We start from the raw sequence: 23,400 nt of genomic DNA, 5'->3' as shown, positions 1-23,400 counted from the left end.
TAAAGTGGGCCTATCATGCTTTTTGGGGGTTCTCTTTCTTGTAGTGTGTTACACAGTTTTGCATTCCTGTAAATTGTTTACTTCACTATGTAACTGTTGCGCTTCTATTGGATAGCGCTCCAACACATTGTACGTGATAGGCTAAGGGGAGGGACATCTCTAAGTGGTTGACCAATCACAACAGAGCCGGTCAGCAAACCAATCAGCGCAGACTGGGCTCTGGTTTCAGACAGAGGGGGAAAAGAGTTGTTGCAGCACAGGCAGTATGAGAAAAATAAAGAGCTTTTGGAAAATGTAAAGCATGGAGACATATCACAGAAGAGGCAGAGAATTCAAATATGAAACCTGACAATGAGCCTCTTTGGGCCCCCTTTAAATGTATTTATTGCCTTTCTTTAGGGGAACATAGCTGATTGAATCCAATTCAGTCAATTAAATTTAAAAATACGTTATTCATACTTGAGGGACAATACCTCTTGGGAATACCAAATAAAAAGATATCCAGTCTGGATTATAGAGTGATTACATTTGGCCTAACTTGAGCTATTATGGGCTACTTGTTTTAATCGGTCACAACAGCAAAAATAAAACAGTTGAGCCAAAGAGGGCCAATGGGCCGTTGCTCGATAGACTGTAGTCCGGCCTTGTACACGTGATAAACTGATCATTCAACGTTAGCTTGGACGGGTAGTGATTGTTATGAGATGCAAAAAAGACGTATTGCTTGAGTTCACTTCAGTGTGAACGGTCTTCTGGTAATGACATACTTTATCATTAATCTAGTGTGCAGGAAGCAGTCAATGCTGATCATAGTGCATTATGCAATTTGAACACATACAATGACCCAGTTTATGCATATTTTCTGTAGTTATTTTGATCATAGTATCATAACAGAAAATGACGGTAAAAAGTGAAGTACCTATAGAGCTTTTAAGGACTGATTCTGCGACACTAGAGTGCGTCTTTATATGCAGGATGAATGTTGGGGATGACAGTAATGTTTCAGCTCAAACTAGACGAGTATGGGAGTAGAAATAGACACACCACTAAACATCACAGGGAACATCTGCTCTCTGTCACAGCGACGCTGCAGCGATGCAAAGGAGTCGCTCTCTTTCCTCCTGCAGCTGTTGTCTGAAAACAAACCTACTTTGTCCCTCTCACAGACGAAAGAAGGATCATTTAAAAACTGAGCGAAGACAAATTACTCTCTGAATTGGAAAAATAGATATGGGGCACATCACATCTGGCCCAACATACACAAACAATACTTTGACATCATAAACAGGGATATGAACACACATGAATAAACATTGTATTTGTGTTAACAGCCCTAGAGTCGCTGGTGAAACTATTTTCATGTCTGAGGAGGCTTTTAAAAATGTACTGCCCAAAGAAAAGCCTTCCGAGGTCTGCAGACTGGTTGTGATTAAGCTCAGCAGTATTGGAGGAGAATATATGAATGAACTAAAGAACCATAAATAGAAAAGTGTGAAGTTGTAATCCAACCAGACGTTGATGGGGTTGCCTTCAAATCAAATAAGATAAAACACTGCTTATAAACCCGACTCCTGCTGATAATGTTTGAAGTGATAAATATGTATATTCTTATAACAATCCTCGAGACCTTACTGAAAGAGAATATGCAGTAAGAAAATCTGTTGGATGGGGGAATGAATAAATCCAACTTTCGATTTGGAGTAGTGTTTGGTTTGAGTGTGTGAGGTTGTAGATACAGCTTAAGAGTCTGTAGGGGCAAATTAAAAACTCGTCTAAGGAGAAAACAGCGATTTGGGGTCACAAATCTTTCATTGTGACAGGTGTTTTCCACTCATAAACAACAACAACCAATTAACCTCTGACACCCGGCCAGAATTGGAGTGTCAATCGTTGTAGTTTCTTGGAAATATTGCACTTTAGTTCCTGTTCTAATGGCTGGTTTTATGGATTGACTATGTAAATCATGTTGGATGGTCTAAGATTTATTGTCAAAGCAGAATGGTCTTTGGGTTGGTCTTCTTAAAATGCTAATCAGTTTAATTCTCTTCTCTCGTGCTCCTGCTTCTCTTCAGACAATCATCTGTGCGCAGAGGATCCAGCACGAATGCAGGTCATGAAACAAAACCTTGTCCTATTTATGGAGCAGCCTTGAGCTAAAAAAAAAAGGTATGAACACTAAATGTAAATGGGGACTATAGTTTTTTTATTGGATATTTTAACTTTTTGATGAATTTCATGTCTTGTTTCTATGCATTTATATTTCCATATAGCATGTTTTGGACCTAAATGTCCCAAATTAGCACATTTATTCCACAATGCCACTACATCAGTACAAATCATTTAACTCATGCAAACAGTTGCTTACATTATAAGTGACAAGTTGCAAAGCTAATGGTTTTATACATTTGTAAATGTAAAACATACATGTGTTTAAACCTTTCATTGTTCTTGTCAATGTTAATCTAAAATACAATAATTGAGAGACTTTTGCTCACATTTAAAGGTCCCATATTGAAAGAAGAAAATATTGTTATCTATTTTTAAATATAAAGTGTTAGTAACAAAATGCTCAATATACAGAGAGAAGTCACAGCTGGTATTCAGAATTTGTGCCTTCACAGCAAGCCATAAAAATAAAATAAAGTGCCACTACAGTCCTGTTGCCGCCCGGCTGCAATGATGGTGCAGAGACGCCCAGAAAGCATATGTGAAAGAGCCAGAAACACTGACCAATCAGAACTAACCGTTTTTTTTCAGGAGGGGGGCTTAAAGAGAAAGTCTCTTAATTGATTGATTCGAGGTATCTTTGGACAGACAGCAAAATATGAGTATGGACTGAAACATTTGTCTCCTTTAAGTTCTAACTTTAAATCTCAAGACCACACAAATTAAAATTATTTCACTAAGAAATACCATACCACATATTCAATAAATAACCACCACTAAATCAATTGTGAAACACTCACAGACACACTCAATGGCGACATTAGAGACTTACCATTTACCGTACATCAACTGCAGCCAACTACAACATGAGGTCTTGATGATTGATCATTTAACAATCATAGGTCCAGTAATGAAGGCTCTGAGTGATCTGGAGCCCTGCATCTTGTATTGAAAGGTGAACATACTGTTGAAAATAAATGATATCCGTGAGACAACGGTAATACATGACTCAAAGTGATTTCATTTGAGGTTGATTTGTTTCGAGTTATTGGATAGGACATTGGAAAGATATTTCAAATTGAAAATAAATAAATGCATTACTTTGTCTTTTGCTACTATGATAGAGTTAATTCACACATTTGTAAACACATTATCATGCAGCACTGGCAACCAGCAGGACGAGGATTAAAAAAAGAAGTATACAAGTTTTTACTCACAAAAACAAAGTTTGGTACACAGGTGACTGTCGGAAAAATCAAGCAAATGTTTCAGGAGCAGGATTATAGTCTAAGACAAAACAGGATGTTCAAATAACTTGGCTTACTGTGTCTGGAACGCTGAAGCAGCGAAGACAGACGGGAGCACACAGAATAAAGTCACAAGAGAGGAAGGATAATGAGGTGCAGGTACAATCAGACAAGGTATTCACAAAGGTGAGAAACACATGAGAACAGGAAGTGAAAAGAGAGACTAAAATAGAATAGGAAATAACTTTGAAACTTTAAACAAGAAGCTTGGCAGAGGACCGGATCTGACACGTGTTCTTGTGAATATTAAACATATAAATGAAGGTATGGATGGTTTCACAAAGAAGCAAAGAGTCCTTTGAGATCTGAGACACCACAGATCAACATTCTGCTGACAGTGCGTGTGAGTCGACATATTTATTTGTAAAATCAGAAATGGTAATCTGGTGTGGCTAAAACCCGCCTGGCCTCCATTCAGAGCCAACAGCTTGCCCTTTGATCTCACTGTGTCATATTATGTTCAAAAATAAAAACCCGATAGAGCCACAGCTTTAAATGTGCAGCTGCCAATAAAACAGAGTGTGAATCTGCGGACTATGTGTTGGGTCACGCATGTTTTCCTACTGTGTGACAGCTAGATTATGTCCCATATGGCCCCGTAATGGTTTTTAGATTAATTAGAATAATTAGTTCAACACTAGCAGAGGCTGGTTTATGCTTTCTTCCCACAGTGTGTTTTAGCAATCAATGGCTAATGGTTAAAGCTCTTCGCCAGCGTTGTTTACTATACATGGGAGCCTCTCTCCCTGTGCCTGGAGGCACATCGATAGACCTCTGTCCCCTTCGCTGGATTGAATTGACTTTATAAAAGGGATTGCCTAGACAGAGGTGGGGCAGAGGGCACAAATCAGGCCTAAGGGACAACTTGTTGGCATTTAATATGTTCACATACACACACATCAACACTACACACCCATCTGAGGGTATGTCTGCTCAGGTATGTATACTGCACTCCTATGTGTGCACGTGGGAGGGCTGGTTGCGCTTCAGTGCATTTGTTTATGGAGGCCTGTCAACACACTGTGAATTATCACAGCGCTGAGCTCCTGTGCTTTCCCTCTGTGTGTGTGATCCATGTTGGGCTGCACAGGTTCATTCTTCTCCAACCAGAAAACACTGATGATGAAGGGTGGTGGGTGCAGGTCAGAGGGGCAGGTGGTCATGAGACTTTACTGCGTATATTTGCTTTATGACACCCTGGCAGATCTTAAATAACACACACTGTCAGATATCCCCGGACCAAAGACGTCTGTTTGTCCCGAGATCTACAAACTCCTCCACATGTGGCCGAACCTCTTCACCCTTACTCATCAGCTCGCCCTCTTAGATCAAACACATTTGATTTATTGTCCTGCACACTGGCCTGAAGACGCCGTATGATTGAGGTTTAGAGGCTGGAGCACCAAAACTATGGTATGTTCTGCCTGCATCCCACGCCGATTCTGTGGACTCTGATAAGCAACTAAAGACACACCTGTTTGGTCAGGCTTAGGGGTTGGATATGTGCATCATGTCTGAATTTTGTATTTATTAATTGTATTTTCCAACAGTGTGTTATGTTTCAAATTTTACAATTAAAAAATGTATATCTTTCTTCTGTAGGTGTAAATGCCCTTGTCATGCATGTATGTGACTTATGTCTGTAAAAAACGCTATATAAATACTTTTCATCCTTACTGACTTACTTACCTCATTAATTATTTACTTATGTATCTACCTACCTGCCTAACCACCTATGTAGTGGGTAATGCTCTCAAAACGAGTGCAGTGCTCTTGAATGCAGCTCAAGGCCTGACTCCTCCCCCAACCACTCCCCTAATTAGGCTGCTTATAAAATGCACCTGTTGGCCTTTGTACTTACCTTTGACTCTTTGTGTCATGGTCGGTGGTACAGGCAGTCTCGTTTAATACATGGATAACTTGGTTTCCTCAGATTATGCTATGACTTGCTGCTTCCCAGTGTCCTGCACACCAGTAGTTTGTCAACCTCACTCTTGTAGTGAGTAGGGCCAGAACACATTGTTTGTATGCCGCATGGTGAGCCATTTCGAACCTACATTATAGCCCACATGTTTTTCACCTGGCGCTGTTTTGTGTATTCTTGTTTTGCATTTCGTTTTGTGATTCTAGTTTTTCTTATTTTGCCTTATCCTGTTTTGTTTGAGCTTTTGTCTTGCTTTGTATTTTGCCCCTTAAATGTTGTTTTAAATATTAATTAAGCCAACAGGGATGTTTTCCTATTTTTGTATTACATTGTTTCAGTTTCCTTCTTTTTAGTGGAGCTGAGTGCCCGTCATTGGGGGGGTCTAGTCACCCTCACTGTTAGCTGCGATGAAGAGCGAGTGAGTGCGGTATATATTTTTATTTTAACATGATGTAATTTGTGTCTTTCAAAGTTTTGTAAGGATTATTTCAACATTTTTGGGAATTGTGTTTAAACGCTTTTCAAAATTCTAGCAGTTTCCCCAAGTCTTTATGCTAAACTAACCAGCTAGTTTCTTTGGCCTCGTATTTAATAAGAATTGGGGAGGGCCTTTACACTTACCTTAATTCTGAACTGTTAGAACTACTGTTAAAGATCTGGTCGAAAACCACAAATGTTTTGCTCTCAACCTGTATGTTATCTGGCCGACTTTAAATAATTTTCTGACTATGCATTTTTGTCATGGATCCATAGTTGTTATCTCACAGCCTTACTGCAACGCTCATGGTTGCATCATGAGGACAAATCACCTCTTGTCTCCGGTGACATTATTAGTTGTCGTGTGGTTGTTTTTGAGAGTCTTCTCTCGGGAGGTCCAGTATCTTAATTGTTCCCCGGGAGGGAGAACATATTGTCCTGCATGCATACAGAGGGAGCCATTCTCATATACAGCGCAACAACTTAAAAATACAATTTTATCATTAAAAGCTATCTACCGAGCTTAACGCCTGCCTCAGTGTGATGGCATTGTTTACTCACAGATTTTCTACATATGTGTTGCCTGTAAAAATGGCATGCAGTAAATGATGATGCAGTTTTTCTCATTGTGAGGTGTTTATCTGCATGGAAATAATCACAACGCATCTGCCAAATAGACTGAAAATTGGACTCTGCGTTATCTGTTTCCAGCCTTTGGCAACTCTCGGATCAGCCTATGGTTACCCAGTCCACGTTGTGCAGCTGATAAAAATGGCTGATTACCGCAATGAGGCACACTGTCACTCTAATTTACACAAATCCTACACTCCCACTCTGACTTCTGCTCAACCGTATTAACGCCAGAGAAAATGTCCCTGGCATTCCAATCCAGGAAACCTAATCTAATCTAAATGCACACTTCCACACAAATAATATCACATTGTGATATTCATTCCTACCAACACTATGCACATTTGGTATTATTGTCCCTCTGCAGTTTTAGGCATTTGTTGTCTCAGTGGCCTCACATCAGATATAAGGCCTTTGGTAAGTTATCATTTAAGATATCTGATACTGGATGAATATTTTGTAGTGAAGAAGCATGAGGTTCGGTTTGGAGATGTCCTCCTGTCCATTATAGAATACTTTAAAGGAACAGGTTATTTTGTTTCAAGTGGGGTAGTGTTCATACTAAGTGTGTATAACCTACAGTAGATGACGTTCGACAAAGCACCAGTTTTTAGAAACGGATGGTTACAGCAAGAGAGCTAAACAATGGACTGCTGTGGACGGGGGCAGCTTGAATCACCTAAAATATATTTTAAATAAAGCGCACACTTGATCTGATATTAATGTTTGTAGGTGGCTTTTGCGGCTGCCCATACACACATCAGTACATTGATAATGCTCCAGAGCAGGATTCTCCAAACTGGGGCCGTGCCTTCCACCATCTACTGTAGCTGATACACTGATTGTGGATAAGTAACTCATCCAACCCCACTTCAAAACATCCAAACTATCCGTTTAATGTGCCTGTGCTGAGTGGCTGTGGATCTACCAGTAATGATGACAGATGGGGAGACCAACAGCCACATGCTGCACTGTTATTCACTGAGGCTGGGATGGAGAGCCTCCTGACCGTTCATAAGAATGATGTTTGCTGAGATGAATATGCTGCTGTTCTTGTACAGTATGTACAGGGACGTGGTATGGTTCCTGATCACACAAGAGGATGTAGTCACCTAGAGGCTGTTGGTTTGTGTACTGCTGTTTGAATTCTTTAGTCCTTCATCTTGGCCGTGGCCATCTTGATAGTTTGCAACCAGCAGTAGCACAAGAGGACAAAAGGGTGGATCTAGGAAATCAGTATGTCTGAATGCAGTATGCATACAATTGGGAAACACTACTGCAAAATGTGTGTCAAAGGATTGTAGGTCAGAATAGACAGAAAACATGTTTGGCTTACATAATTCAAAATGTGATCTCATGCATTTTGTGTATGTGTTTTTTACATATTTATGTTTTGGGAAATACGCAGTGTTTGTGGTTTCTTAATAATATGGTTATATTAATACTGAAGCACAGTTTGTTTATAGGAATACACCATCATGGTGATGGCTCCCATTAGTCCCAGCTCCAACAGCCCTGCATCATCCTAAATTAACAGGATATTTTATAATTAAATAAGGTAAGAGTTTGCTGGGATGTACATGAAGTCATCTGATTTAATAAACGTATTGTAATGGTAAATGGTCCCTTCAAATGTGAAGGTGTCATAAAGCTAACAGAGTCCATATTTTGAGAAGGAGAAATTATTATTAGGAGGCAACAAGGAATACTCTTTAGAAAATTAAAAAAAAATATTTCACATTTGCTCTATCCGTACCGTGTCAAGTGTATTTAATTTGCTAGGTGGGTCATCTCTTTGCATTGCATGCTGCTTCTGATCAGATATCAGGAAAAGGCATTGTGAGATTCAACCATGACGGAATGCTAGAGGTAACTTGTACACACACACACACACACACACACACACACACACACACACCAGTAGTTTGAAAGATCGTGTAATGAGATAAGATTTCTCACTTTGTGAAGTTTAGTTTCATCAGTGCTTGCGAGGGAGGCAGTTGTACAGCTGCATCTGTATTATTTATAAGACACTAATGTTTAATGAAATGTTTTGGCCTCTACATTTTTCAAACGTCTAAACCAATGAACCTCACAAAGGAACAAACTAAATGAAACCAAACCTTTGACAATGTTTTGCCTTACTGTTACTTCTCAAAAGGTTACAATTGGTGTTGAGTTTTTCAAAAAGGTTACTTAGGATTAAGGTCAGTGTCTGTAGGAAGAGGAAATGGGAAGCTCGTCCTCGGAGACTTTGTGAAAAAACCGTCTTACTTTTTAGACACACTGAAAAGACACATCTTTTTGCGTCATTACAAATGGGTACCATGGATATCTAACTATAACCTTAAACCTCACACAGGGAAAATCTATTTGTTTAAATAACGTTTTGCTTACAGTTACACAATGAGAGAGAGGTGTTGGACAAATGGCTTTCATTGATTCAAGCAGGACAGATGTGGTGAAACAGCAGCTCACACTGGAGGTAATAATCATCCATAACGGAAACCATTAGCCCTCAGTTTCAACCTGCAGCAACTTAGATGCTGTCTTTATTCAAAGGAGAATTTATTTTAATTAAACACAGTCTGCACGTTGAACGTATAGGTTATATTTATATTCTTTTTATAATAATCATGGTTTTCTATGCATCAACGAAAGCAGGATTTGTGCGCTTGAGCCTGCATAATTCTGCATAACTCCAAAGACTCTACATTGTTGTTGCATTTCAGAAAATTAAATCAATGTGAACTAAAAGCCTCTTAAACACCTGCTGTCTGTATATTTTTCCTCATCCTGCTTTCACTTTCGATGATAATTATCCACATTAAGCCCATTTTAGCACATTTCACATTAGATATTTAATACAGCATTAACAGGATTGCATAATTATCCATAATCTGCTATTCATGGAATGCATGCAAGCAAAGCCAGATCTACATCAATTTGCATTTATTTAATATTGTGTATGTGTGCATACAGTAAAGTGTATTTGCCATACGTAAGTAGATGAGCGTGTATGTCCACATGACACTTTTCCAATTGAAAGTTGATCGGAGGTCCATTAACATATTTGTCCCTCCATCATTGTCATTCTCTCAACCCACACCTATCCATTACTCATCCCATCACTTCACCACCGACACTTTAAGCAGAGAGCGCTTAGAGCTCTATAAACAGACCTATAAATGATCTAATTATAATTCATACAGTTAAGGCTTTACGATGGAAATCCCTATAAATAGATTCCCACACTCTTCTTCACCTCCCTTCCTTCCTCTCTTTTTCCCACACACACATAGTTGTACATGTGTGCACTTATCCTACAAACACACACACACAGTTATCTGCTTTCTCCCCCTCTGTTTAGTTTCTCCTATTTCTCTCTGATCAGCAGCTCTGCAGAGAAGAGATAAAGTATCTTCTTCTTCTTCTTCTGCATCCTCTACATGTGATCCCCTCCCCCACCACAGCACCCATCCTTCACACCAGCTTGTGGGGAACAAACCCTGAGAAAGGAGATGCACCAAAGTAGGAGGAGAAGATGGGAAAAAGATAGGCTCATCCTCTAAAAAGAACAAAAGGCGTGTTGGTGATTTAGTAGCCACACCAAGTATGAGTTCGATTGGCCGAGGATGCTGAGTGGCCCTCCAACCTACGCAGTCCAGGATGAGTGATGAAGGGGGTGTGAAAGGTTGAGGGAGGGAGGAGATGAGAGTAAAAGCTAAGAAAGGAGGGAGGGTCTCATCTGTGACATCTGATAGGTGAAATCAAAACTCAGCAGAGAGTGAAGGAAGAAGAAAATGTGGCCCTCACTGGAGCATGATGCACATAGTTGTGATCTCTCCAGAGGTGAAGTGCCCCCTGGGATGGGACGCTTGATCTATGCAGGCTTTATGTGATAATTGACAGCGCAGAGAGCTTGGAAGAGACAGGGATGATACAGATCCGACAAGATCAACTGGAGCCAGCAGGGCGCCGCTGTAGGATTTAAATTGTTTGATGTGATTGTCTCCTCTGGGGGCAGCAGGACTGGATGATGTATAATGATCCTGCTATCAAACCAGCTGCATGGACAGCAGTTAATGGTAACAAAAATGCAAAGCCCAGGAGAGCCTGTCCTCGTCTTCCTCCTCTTCCTCCTCCTGTAATTGGTCTCTCTGCACAGTGCACACGCCCCCTTGTGGCGGGCAGCAGGAGCGCACGCACCGCGGGGGGTTTAAAAGCCTCAGCTGAGGAGGAGCTGCCCACAGTACCGAGGAGCTCTACCGGGGAAAAGTTTACTTCCAACTATCACTCTCGACTACAAGCACGGAGAAACAGCAGTGATGGCAACTCAAGCCCAGCAGCCCCCCCACCTGCACCTGGCGGAGATCACAGCCGCGCAGTTTATCGACATCTGGAAACACTTTGACGCAGACGGTCAGTGCGCGTCTCAAGTCTGATGAATGTGGCAGTAATTGAGAGATCAATCAGTATTTAATAGACGCTAAATATATAACTGTGGAGGGGGAGTGTTATTTGTAATGGGCATTCAGATCCGTAACAATTAGTTGTGGTTGGTAGAAATGGAGATTTAACTATTGTAATGAAATTATTGGTTGATTAATCAGTTGTTGATCAACTAATGTTTAAAATATCTCTCGGGTTTAAATCCGTAAGAATAAATTGTATCGACCTTTCCCCCCCTTTTTTTGTTAAATTAAATGGACAAAAAGATTCAATTCAATTGAAGAGATCAATCAGATGCTAAATATGAAGACGGAGTTTTATTTGAACTGACTTTTTAATAAAAAATGTCGAAGGTGTTGCTTTTATGAGTTTATTTCTTATGCTGTGTTATTTTATCTTCTTTTAAAATATAATAGTAATAGCATCACTGCCTATTACAAATGAATACAGAGTCATTTTATTTCAGTTTCTTTTGGAAATGAACGATTTAGAAAATACTTGGTGCGCCTAATTGGAAATGGTATTTACAAGTTTAAATGATTGTATATATGTGATTTATGATGTGAATTGTTTTATTTTCTGTGATTTGAAATGGGCTTCTATCGTTGTTTTAAGACTCTGATTAGATATGAAATAAGACAGAGTTAAGTTATTGAGGGGAGGAGGGAGGAGGGGGAGAGGGGGGAGGGAGCTGAAAGCTGAAAGAGAAGGAGAGTGAGAGGGTGAAGGAGAGATGGGGGAGGGATAAAATAATGCAGAAGAAGGGAGGATATAGTGAGAGAGTGAAGAGGTTGGAGAGATGAGAGGATGAAGGGGGGTTTTGATGGGAGGAGCTTCTGAATCTGAGAGTTTAATGGGGATGAACTGTGTGTGTGTGTGGGGGGGGGGGCGGCATTCAGATCATTTACAATTACACTAATACTTTACGTTGGTAGAGATAGAGTTTAACCCATTTGTATGATGTCCATTTCAACAACAACAGCTGAAATGTAAAGGTTGATTAATCAGTTGTTGATCAAATAATTCATAAAATGTATCCCGGTTTTAGAGAAGAAGACTTTTTTCCTCTTTTTTAGTTAAATGAAAATGGAACAAAATGTTAATTGATTAATTGAAAGGAATTCACCGGAGTATGTATAAATATTGACAAAATGATCTGTTGCAGACCTGATAGCTACATTATGCATCACATTTTATAAACTGATCGTATGTCAAGCAATAATCCCCTTGATGTACCTTTAGCAGTCAATTTAATTTAGTTTACAATATAGTGGGGTAAAAATGGAAATGCTCAGTAAAAGGAAAAGCATTTCAAAATTGTGCTTAAGTTCAGTAGTTAAGTACACATCTTAAACAAATGATTGCCGACATTTTCTCGGGTCTCATGTCATTATTGGCAAATTTCCCTTTAGCCAAACTGCAGAAGAGCTTTGTCTCTGTTTCAATAAGAGCCACTCCAACTTAAGTGATTTTCATGTTTCATATTGAAGGATTATATCTTATCTGACCATTGACCTCATTGTTAAACCCTTTTAAACCCTATCCTAATATTTTCACAAAACAATTGTTTATTCACATTAATCTCACAAAGCATCCTGATTCATAAAATGAATATTTTTTTTGTTTTGTTGCATATACACCTTAACCCTGACAATAGTGGAGACAAGTGTTGCCAGTTGCCTTGGTTTTGAAAGGCATTGAAAAAACTAATCATGTTACCGATAGGGGGCGCCAGATCAGAAAATAGTTATATAGGCCATTTTGGGAGGAGATTACCTATTTTGTTGTTAGTTTTGTTAATTTATTTTTAGGCAACACCGTTGGTGGACCGTAGCCGATCACTATCGTAGCATGATAAAGTCTTGTCCCAGGCATCTGCTGGGTAAAATGTAACCTGAGAAATATATTGCGTAGATCACGAAAGATGATTGTCATCAGACTTGAAGACATATTGACTGTTCAAGTAGGAGAAGAAAAAGCAGATCGTTGGTGTTAACCCTAACCCTAGTTAATCAAGAGATTCGCTGACTTTTGCAACTGCCAATTCTTTAAGCCATCATCTTCAAGCTGCTCCACTGGAGAAGTTCAGGGTTAACTGCTCTGCTGCATTGGACTCATGGTGACAAGAGGGAAGAAAAATATAGCTTACTATGTTCCCTCTGGTATGAAGAGGATAAAAAAAAACCTTTGTTTGACAACATGTTTCAAATCATTGCCTTTTCCTGGTAATATTGAAATATGGGAATGGTGGTTTGTATCACATAACAAGAGAAAGGGCTGAAATGTCTATCGACCAAATAACCCTTAAACAAGTTTCATTTGCCGTTCTGCACTTTAATGCAATGTGTGATTGGAGGTGTGGTGAACACTGTATTTCATGGAGTTGGCAATTGTACTTCAATGTATAGTTTTGTACAGGTATTTAAAACAATTTACATAATTTGAAAGCCTCTCAAAATGTTAAGTAGTACAAATATTTCAGAGGAGTGGTGGTGTCATTTTACACAACTGAATGCTTCCACTCCCATGATGGTATCGTGTGAGTGGAAGGTCAAATGAACTCTATTGATATATCAGTATCACTTAACTAATTTTAACCATTTTAATTCTTAACAATCACCAGCCTGAGCAGGAAGGGTCGTACTCCAAGTCCACACAAAATCTCCTTTTATTCGCTGTAGAACAATCTGTTTCTGGGGACATGTTGGTGAAGACTGAAGAGCATCATGCTGTGAGTTGTTTTAGCTTGACAACATCTGCAGCACAGCAGTGACCGAATCGAGCACAGCTCCTACTGGCTGCAGGGAAAACGAGGACAACAATCAAATAAACAACTGAGGACATTAGCCAGTAACAAGGATTTGTGAAGTGATTTTTATCCATACTTTTAGCGAGATAAAAGGTGTTGTTGCGTGATCCTCTTTGTTGATTTCAATCATGATGAGTTAAGCAACTGGATTATTTTGGAGGTGCTATTGAGCCTTTAGCAGCAGATTAGTGTTTGAAAATGTTTTTTGGGAAGTAAAAGGCTGCATCTGCTCAGTGAGCAGTGTGCGGTGGTGCCCTCCATGTGGCAGCTGTGATTTGTAGAGCTAAAGCCTGGCAGTGAGCCCCAATGAACTGAACACATTTACTCATGTATGCTTTTATGACAAGTCACATGATTTATCCCTCTCATACTTTATGAGACACTGTCCTGTATTTAACGATTCTACCTTTAATGTATTCAATTAAAATGTAGTCAGGTTAGAAAATCTAGGATATCTCTGTTGACCTTGTCATGCACGATAAGGTATGTATTTTTTTGAATGCGCTTTGTCCACTTGATGTTTTTTGTCACACGTGATTTGAATAAACCACGCTCTGCAGCCCCACAGCTGTAAGGGGCCAGCGAGCATTATGTATTCAGCACTCAGGGAAATAATTACTACTTTGGGTAACGCTGAGTGTGGCTGAGTCACTAATCACAAGGTAGATTAACATTATTCCTATGGAAGTGTGTGGACACATTTCTAAATGTATTTTATAAAAGTAAGATAAATAGTGAAGATTCAATACTTCTATCAGATGGCAATGTCTGTCAGTTGTTCTACTACTTTGATCCAGACTGAAATGTATCAACAACTTCTGGACTGGCAATACACTTTGTTGTCATTATCAAAAGATGTAAACACCACGGACTTTGTTGATGCAGACTTTTACCTAGCGCCACCTTGAGGTTCAAATGTGGGGTTGTGAGTGGAATATATCTTCTGTCACTGGATGGATTGCAATGATTTATCATCATGTCAGTATGCATTGTAAACTATTTTGGTGATCCTCTGACTTTTATTGTAGCGCCACAAACAGGTTACAATTCAAATGTGTCCAATTCTCTGTCTTATGCCGAAATACCTGCAGAACTAATGACAATCACATGAGCCTCGGCGGTCATTTTCTGTTTATACTGATCAGCCAACATGCTGAATTTAGATGTTACTGTAGCTGCTTAAAATCCATGTTAGCATGTTGATCAATATAACATTTACAATGAAGAAAGTTCATATGTTTTGTTTTCCGCCTTCAATTTTCATGAACACAGTGTTTAAGGGAAACCTTTATGGAATCTTTAAATACAAACTTTGAATGACGTGATGTTAACTAGTTATAATTCCAATGGTCAAGTTTGAATGTCAACGCAGCTGAATATAATAATATCTTGTCAGTAATGCAGCTGTGTCAGGTTGTGTCCTGTGAAAAGCTAAATGCAGTTAGAGACATGGTTTATGCGACCACTGTTCTTTAAAATAACAATGGTGTCCCCCAAAGAGGTAAGCATAGATGCTGCAATAGCATCAGATAAACTGAGTTTAACTTATGTCACGTTGGCTTGCTTTCTCTCCAGACCCCAAGCTATGTGTCCCTATAGTGATTTGTTTATATCCAAATCAGCAGCTCAACTGAAGCACAGATGGTGACATGGAGCACCTATCAGATACCGTTTGCAAATGAATCAGGGCACGCAGACGAGAGGACGGGGGGAGGGAGGTGAGGGAGAATCCGAAAGAAGAGCAGATGAGAGGATCAGAGATTAAGAGATGAAGAGGGGGCAGGGAGAATCTCTGCATTTTATTCTGTAGATCTGTGTTTTTTTCCAAAATTGAAATAACAATTTTATAAACGTTTCTTTTTGTAAGATTAAAAGCCCCTAACCCCTTCTGGTATTGTAGACAGATGGGTCTCATTCTTCTGATTAAAAAGAGAGCGCTGAATGTTAGCCTCACAGGGAAACCAATGGAGTAAATTACTGTATTAAAATCATTAAGACGCACGAATCCAAACAGAGGGAGAGAATGCCCCAATAAGCATCAATCTGACTGGACACTTCACCCTCTTAGGCAGGGAAACTCATTAGACTGCTTAGACTGCAGCTATAATGGACTCTTGTGGGTTGTTTTCTTCCCTGCAGCAGCACATCACTGAGTCTCCTCTCAAGAAATGCCAATTTGGCGCTAAGTATATGAGAGTGACAAGAGAATATTCTCTAGACCAAAGCTTGTTTTTGTGTGGCATGCTTTCAGTTCATTAAAGTGAGTTTCCTATTACAAGTTTGAAGTTGTGTAGAGATGATATAACAAGTGATAATCTTATTTCCCAGGTTTGTAAAGCTTGTGCTTCACTCCAGAAATGAATATCGACAATCAGATTGACTAAACCAACCAAAATACTAAACCAAAATACTCTAAGAAAATAGAGTTTAATCAGTTTGCTGCTTATTTGGATCCAACTTGAAACGGGACAAGCACTGGAGGTTTGGTGACTGTTTCAAAATGACCCCCATTGACTTTTAATCTTTCATCCCCTTCCAAAGTCTTTAATCAAACTTTTGAACAGTCAACAAAGCTTCAGGCGACTTAAAAGCTTTATAGCATCGTTTATGCCAAACTAATTGAGTTCCTCTGATGCTCTGCAGGAAACGGCTTCATCGAAGGCAAGGAGCTGGAGAACTTCTTCAAAGAGCTGGAGACTGCGAGGCGAGGAGCCGGCGTGGTGAGTGTGATGTTTCGGAACCTACAGAGCTACATTTAGGGACTCGTGTAGCAGGCACAAATGCACATATAAGACCATTTTCTTATTTGATTTTTCAAAACACATGGCATACTGTGTGTATTTAAGATTCATAGACTTTGATTCACAACAATTCTTCATTATGATGACGGGAATTGTTACCTGAGGGAAATTAAAAAACATTCCTTATGTAAGTCTATTTCTTGGGCACAGGGTTAGTTTGGGTAGTGTCTTTTTTTAATTTTTAAATAAATATCGATTGCAAGTCCCTCTGATCTATGGTTTTATGTGGTTGCAGGATCCTACAAATGCTGGGTTCAAAGAAAAGATGAAGGAGTTCATGGCTAAATTTGACCATAACGAGGATGGGAGAATTGAGATGTCAGAGGTGAGAAACATCAGTAATTAGCTTCTTATGTTGTCCTAGAGGTGGAATGATAGAGACTCAAACTGTATGTGCACTACTTCGCTGGTTTGACTCCAACTTCTGTTTCATGTCTCTGTATCTTCACTGTTGATCCATTGAATTGAATAAAACATTTCAAAAACGGTTTCTTTTTTTTAGTAAAGTCTACATTTGAAAATGTCTCCTGTCTTTACAAATCTAAATCATAAATGTAAAATACTGAAATAATTATCATTTTGTTTCTTTATTTACTCTGTAGTTGGCTCAGCTTCTGCCCACAGAGGAAAACTTCCTGCTCTGTTTCAGAGAGTTTGTGGGATCCAGCTCTGAGTTCATGGCTGTAAGTTTCTATGTATTCATATCTACCTCACTATGCCTCAGTACTTGTTAGGTATCTTTGTATTTTACATCTGCTCTGCAACACTCTCACACTCTGTCAATTTGATGAAGGCAACAGATTTTGTTTTTACACAAACAGCCCAATAGGCCACTATTATATGAGCTTTCTTTCTCTCTCTGTTTCTGCCGGAAACCTTTGCTCACTGACCAACTGCTAAACTTAACTGAGCGGTGAAGTCTCTCCACAACTGCCTCAAGTCAGCAGCGCCATCGCAGCTCACCCTGTTGGACAAACATTCAGCTGCCTGGCCATTCCCTTAGTTTCTCTGCCAAGTCAGGATCCGTGTTTCTTGTGAAAAGAGTCTAGTAAGGGTGTACATTGTTAAACTTGCAGCCTCGAAGATGTGTCTAAAATTAAAACGCAGACAAAAAAAGTAAAAAAATGGTACTGGAGACTAAGCTGCAATTACACTGAACAAAAATATAAATGCAACACTTTTGTTTTTGCTCCCATTTTTCATGAGATGAACTCAAAGATCTAAAACATTTTCTATATACACAAAATAACCATTTCTCTCAAATATTGTTCACAAATCTGAAAAAATCTGTTATAGAGAGCACTTCTCCTTTGCCGAGATAATCCATCCCACCTCACAGGTGTGGCATATCAAGATGCTGATTAGACAGCATGATTATTGCACAGGTGTGCCTTAGGCTGGCCACAATAAAAGGCCACTCTGAAACGTGCAGTTTTGCTTTATTGGGGGGGTCTGGGGGGGGTCCGAAAACCCTAGGGTTAAACCCTAACCCTAACCCTAACCCTAACATGTCACCCATTGAGCATGTCTGGGATGCTCTGGATCGGCGTATACGACAGCGTGTTCCAGTTCCTGCCAATATCCAGCAACTTCGCACAGCCATTGAAGAGGAGTGGACCAACATCATGCTGTCTAATCAGCATCTTGATATGCCACACCTGTGAGGTGGGATGGATTATCTCGGCAAAGGAGAAGTGCTCACTATCACAGATTTTTTCAGATTTGTGAACAATATTTGAGAGAAATGGTTATTTTGTGTATATAGAAAATGTTTTAGATCTTTGAGTTCATCTCATGAAAAATGGGAGCAAAAACAAAAGTGTTGCGTTTATATTTTTGTTCAGTGTAAGATGTTGTTGATATCTGACAGCATAAAGCTGGCTTTAATGGACATCAGTGGACTGAATTCATTGCCACAAACATGAACAAAGATATTAATCAATCTAAAATGAAAAACTAACCTTTAAACACATTTCTTTTGAACAGGTATTCACTATCTTGCCAGCAAGTTAACAAATGCACATTTGTTCTAAATCTCCTCTTCGGTTCCATATGTTGAAATAATAAGAGAGAAAAACTGTGAGGCATCGAACATCTGCTCCACTGTGATTGAAAAAGAGCACGCACATACGAACAATTGGTGTACGCGAGCTGAGGAGGGTTTCAGAAGTGTGTGTGTGTGTGTGTGTGTGTGTGTGTGTGTGTGTGTGTGTGTGTGTGTGTGTGTGTGTGTGTGTGTGTGTGTGTGTGTGTGTGTGTGTGTGTGTGTGTGTGTGTGTGTGTGTGTGTGTGTGTGTGTGTGTGTGTGTGTGTGTGTGTGTGTGTGTGTGTGTGTGTGTGTGTGTGTGTGTGTGTGTGTGTGTGTGTGTGTAAAAAAGCTATTCTCAGACAGGACATACATTATGGATGGAGCACAGCTTTCTGCAGGGGGACGGCAGTGAGTGCTGGAGGGGTTTAGGTATCTATCTTTGATAAGGGCTTTGACAAATTCTATATTTACACAATATCAGATGACACCCCCCTACCTCTGTCACTTTTATTTGACGGTCTCTTTCTCTGTAAATCAGATAATATATATAGGGAGAAAATGTGCTTTTTGTTTTTCTTTAGTCATTGCGGTAAAGTAACGTGTTTTCTGAAAGCTACAGTAACAACATCCCTCCTCTTCTATAGGCCTGGCGGAGGTATGACACCGACCGAAGTGGATACATTGAGTCCAATGAGCTGAAGGTAAAACACTTTGCCAAACTCTGAAAGAAAGCTAATGTAGAATTCATTGTGAAAATCACTATATTATTATCTTTATTGCCAGATTTGAGGACAACTAAAAGATGTATATCCTTGTGGCCAGATACTTGTGATGGGTTTACAGATCTACTTATTCTATTGACTTTTCTTTGCCACAGTTCATGCTTGCTTGATGGTGTTGTCCATATAGATATTATTTGTGCAATGTTTTCGTGTTTGTTTGATTGATATCATTTTTTATTACTTCAATATCGGACTTTCAGGCTTCCCTCTTTTCCCAAACTGTTTTTTCTTTTGAATATAGCTAATATCTTATGTGAACAATTGAGTAAATTACAAGCTAAAGCCACAGCTTAGGACACAGAGGTTTGGAGTTGTGTAATTTCAACACAAAATAGAGCAATGTAAGTACTCCTATGGCATGTGCATATTTATATATAGTGATTACTGCAAACAAACCAGACCTTGGTGTAGATGAGGATTTGCTTCTGTGCCACGCTAGTAGTATAATTGGTGCTAATGTCTCTACTGATGGAAGTACTCTGAACCTGCTGTTGTGTATTATGCTCTCCGTCTCCGTATTATCACTTTCATGTGGAAAACAAAACCACACAAAGCTTCAAAAATGAACACTCTGCATGCTTTCACATCCTGACCTCTGCACATAAATGTTAACACCATTTATTTTCACCATAACTGCTGTAAACCAATCATGAAATTAATCGAGTGACTGACTACAAGGGTTTTTCTCTATGCAGGGCTTCCTGTCAGACCTGCTGAAGAAGGCTAACAGAAACTACGATGACAAGAAGCTCAACGAATACACACAGACAATTGTGAGTTTTAATAGGCATCAGCTATTTGTGTTCATTTAACAATGGTTTTATCAGACTGTTCACTCTAGGAACACGCAGCACACAGCGCTTCACTTAGCAAGATTAAAACCCCACGGACAAAATATTAAAATAATAATAGATACAATACAAATAGAGATAATATATTTGCAGGATCAAAAATACTATAACACTGTGAAAATGAATACAAATAATATAAGAAACAACAGTGAAAACTTAGAAATTGAGGCTGAAACAGACTATTTATTGTTATTCACAATAGGCATTAGGCATAGGCCATTCAAATGTTTTTGTGTGTTTCTGTCGGTGTCTTAAGACTTCCTGTTTTCTTCCTCTTATTCATGATTTTCTTTCTGTGCAGCTGAGGATGTTTGATCTTAACGGTGATGGTAAGCTCGGCCTTTCTGAGATGGCTAGGTGAGTGTGTCTCCACTTTGTATCTTTCTTTATATTCTTTATGTACGTTGTTCAACCTCTCTAAAGGATGATATTGTTATTAAACCTTCATTGTGTTTTTTCTGCAGGCTCTTGCCAGTCCAGGAGAATTTCCTGCTGAAGTTTGAGGTAAGACATTCTGCGACCCGATAGCGAGGTGGATCGGGTGCACATCACAAAGTTGTACATACTCATATAACAGCTATTCCTTGGTTTTATTAGACCATTTTCTGCATGTATTTCCCTCTGCTCTTCTCTCTCTCCACTATAAAATAAAGTTATAAAATGTCCTAAAAATATTCTGTAAAAGAAGAAGATTTCGCTCAATTGACACAAAATCACCGACAACAATGGAGATTCAGTAAAACAGATTATTGGATTCACTACAGGGGGATTATTTGTCATCCAAGCACGGAATGGACACAGATGCGTATTTACTTGCGTTAAGTCCTTTAGCATATTACAGTGTAACCTTCCTTAAAAACATGACAGGCTACTGTTATTTGTGACCCCCTTTCTGTTATCGATATAATCAATATTAGAATTAATAAACAACAATATTTGGGATTTTGCATTTTACAGTAAAATAGAAATTGCTCATTTTAGTGTGGGATCAAATAGCAGTAATAGAATTATAATACTTTAAAGTTCAACATTATAAATATACATATATCTCCAACAAGTTTTTGTCATGTATGTTCCCAAACCTACATACGAGCTTGCAAGAGCAGATCAACAAATCCTTTCTGACGGAGGATTAGTCTGATCAAGATTAACTCTAGTCCCAGTTATCACAATCTGCGTGGATTAATATCAATTCTGGATCTGGTGGGACTTTTACCGCTCTCTAGAAAATACCCTGGAGTTGTCTAACAAATGTATATGCTCTCTCTCTCTCTCTCTCTCTCTCTCTCTCTCTCTCTCTCTCTCTCTCTCTCTCTCTCTCTCTCTCTCTCTTTTTCTCTCTCTCTCTCTCTCTCTCTCTCGCTCTCTCTCTCTCCCTCTCTACACAGGGTATCAGGCTCAAAGTTAAGGAATTCGACTCCCTCTTCACCTTCTATGATAAGGTACTATATTTACAATCAATTACCATAAAACAACTGCACTAACATGGCTTTATAAGTCATGTGGGTTTAAAACTGAGTAAAAGGGTATCTTTTCTGGTTTTTAGTGATGTCTCAAAAAATATTGGATGGATTGCCAACACGTGGTGCACTCATTGTAATTACTTTGTTGTTTGCCAGAGAATCTTTCTAGCACCACCATCAGATCAAAATGGTCATTTCATCAGGACTTTATCCAGCAAAACTAAAGACATCAGCCTATATAGTACTTTAAATGTTGTGCCAGTTAGCAAATGTTGGCATGCTATTATACTTAACTAAAATGAAAGGTTAACATTATATCTGTTAGCATTTAGCTGCTAGTACTGCTGTAGATCAATTTGCTTTTCCACAATTACTATACTTTAGCACACTGTCTACACTGTTACTTGCGCAGTCAGTACAGTTTGACGGGGTGATGTTGTCTCAAAGCGCACACTTACCCAAAATAGCGATGGCTGATGTTAGCTAGGAAACATTCACATTATTGTTGGCACAGCCAAATGATTGCAGACTGCTGAATTACACAATAAACATACTAAGGGCATATTTGCGACAACAGTAGCTTAAGTTGTTAAAAACCTACTTTTGTATTGTACAATTTTCACTGAAGAAACCTTTGCAGCATCTTCGGCCACCAGTTTGTGGTCCTCCTTTATCTGCACTCAAGCCATTTTGGCTTCATGCACCACTGAGCAACATTCATATGAATGACAGCTCTCTTTATACATCAAGGCGTCCTACACTCAACATTTTGACCGTTTTGAATACACCATTCGGGGCCTCATAGTGCACTTAATTGCACCTTTATGACCTCACTTCTACGCTAAATATAGTACAGAAGAACGTGAATTGAAACATGGTGTTAGTCTTCCTTCTACATAAAATACTTTTATTTCCTCTGTATAATTCAGACCTCTTGTTTGGTCTCTTTCTCCAGGATGGTAATGGGTATATTGACGAGCAGGAGTTGGATGGTCTGCTGAAGGACCTTTGTGACAAGAACAAAATGGTAATGAATAGTTATCTCATTGATTGGTCAGTTCAGGTTACTTGCCAAATATAGAGTTGAGATGGAGCAGCTGCCCGAGATGTACTGTACTGTATGTCTGTGCCATCCAAAGTACACTCTGTGCCCGCTGATTGTGTTCGCGTTGTTCCCGTCAGGACGTGGACCCTTCAAAAGGACTCGTGGACTACAAGAGGAGCATCATGGCCTTGTCTGATGGAGGGAAGCTGTACCGCACTGAGCTGGAGATCCTCCTCTGCCAGGACTCCCCGCTGTGAGCCCCCCCCCCCCTCCCCCATCGCCTCCTGCTTCCTACCTCCTGATGTAACCTGGTGCATGTGTGACCCTTAACCTCGCTTCAACACTTAGAGTGAAAACAAAAGTGCTCCTGAGAGAACACAGTGTACCGCTGGCCTGCTACCTTAGCTTCATACCCCTCTTCAGTTTTCCTTTTTTTTTTAAAAGATGCATTTCCATATTAATATAGCGAATGACTAAAGGAATATTTTCTGTATTTATTTATTTGACTTCCAGTTTTTATTATGCATTTTTTTTACATTAATATAATATATCTATATATATATATATGTTCTTCTCCCAATGAATTTTCTGTAGCATCGGTTTATTTGTATTTATATTATATAATCTTATTTAATGAGGCTTGTACTGTTCTATCAAATATACT

At 39.3% G+C, this 23,400-nt stretch overlaps 1 protein-coding gene across 2 annotated transcripts; it reads left to right on the top strand.

Moving 5' to 3' along the window:
* The first annotated feature begins 5,349 nt into the window (after nucleotides 1-5,349).
* LOC307029824 (calretinin-like) lies at nucleotides 5,350-23,400 on the top strand. 2 transcript variants are annotated; one of them, XM_079665910.1, is made up of 13 exons: nucleotides 5,350-5,510; nucleotides 5,736-5,815; nucleotides 10,673-10,926; nucleotides 16,409-16,485; nucleotides 16,802-16,891; nucleotides 17,169-17,249; nucleotides 19,240-19,296; nucleotides 20,073-20,150; nucleotides 20,530-20,585; nucleotides 20,693-20,732; nucleotides 21,617-21,670; nucleotides 22,647-22,718; nucleotides 22,874-23,396. In XM_079665910.1, exons 3-13 carry the CDS (start codon nucleotides 10,833-10,835, stop codon nucleotides 22,991-22,993), a joined length of 819 nt encoding a protein of 272 aa, XP_079522036.1. In that variant the 5' UTR covers nucleotides 5,350-5,510; nucleotides 5,736-5,815; nucleotides 10,673-10,832; the 3' UTR covers nucleotides 22,994-23,396. The 2 variants fall into 2 exon arrangements, with proteins under 2 accessions (XP_079522036.1, XP_079522037.1); XM_079665911.1 differs by lacking the exons at nucleotides 5,736-5,815; nucleotides 10,673-10,926 and having other exon boundaries at nucleotides 22,874-23,400.

The sequence above is a fragment of the Notothenia rossii genome (assembly GCF_949606895.1).
Source record: "Notothenia rossii genome assembly, chromosome: 2".
NCBI classification, from domain to species: domain Eukaryota; kingdom Metazoa; phylum Chordata; class Actinopteri; order Perciformes; family Nototheniidae; genus Notothenia; species Notothenia rossii.
The sequence above is the reverse complement of the archived record's forward strand: the minus strand, read 5'-3'. Positions and strand labels throughout refer to the sequence as shown.

Coding starts and splice junctions, on each gene's coding strand:
- LOC307029824 (XM_079665910.1), top strand. CDS start 10,833: ATGGCAACTCAAGCCCAGCAGCCCCCCCACCTGCACCTGGCGGAGATC. Junction 10,927..16,408: donor GAAACACTTTGACGCAGACG/GTCAGTGCGCGT, acceptor GATGCTCTGCAG/GAAACGGCTTCATCGAAGGC. Junction 17,250..19,239: donor CCAGCTCTGAGTTCATGGCT/GTAAGTTTCTAT, acceptor CCTCTTCTATAG/GCCTGGCGGAGGTATGACAC.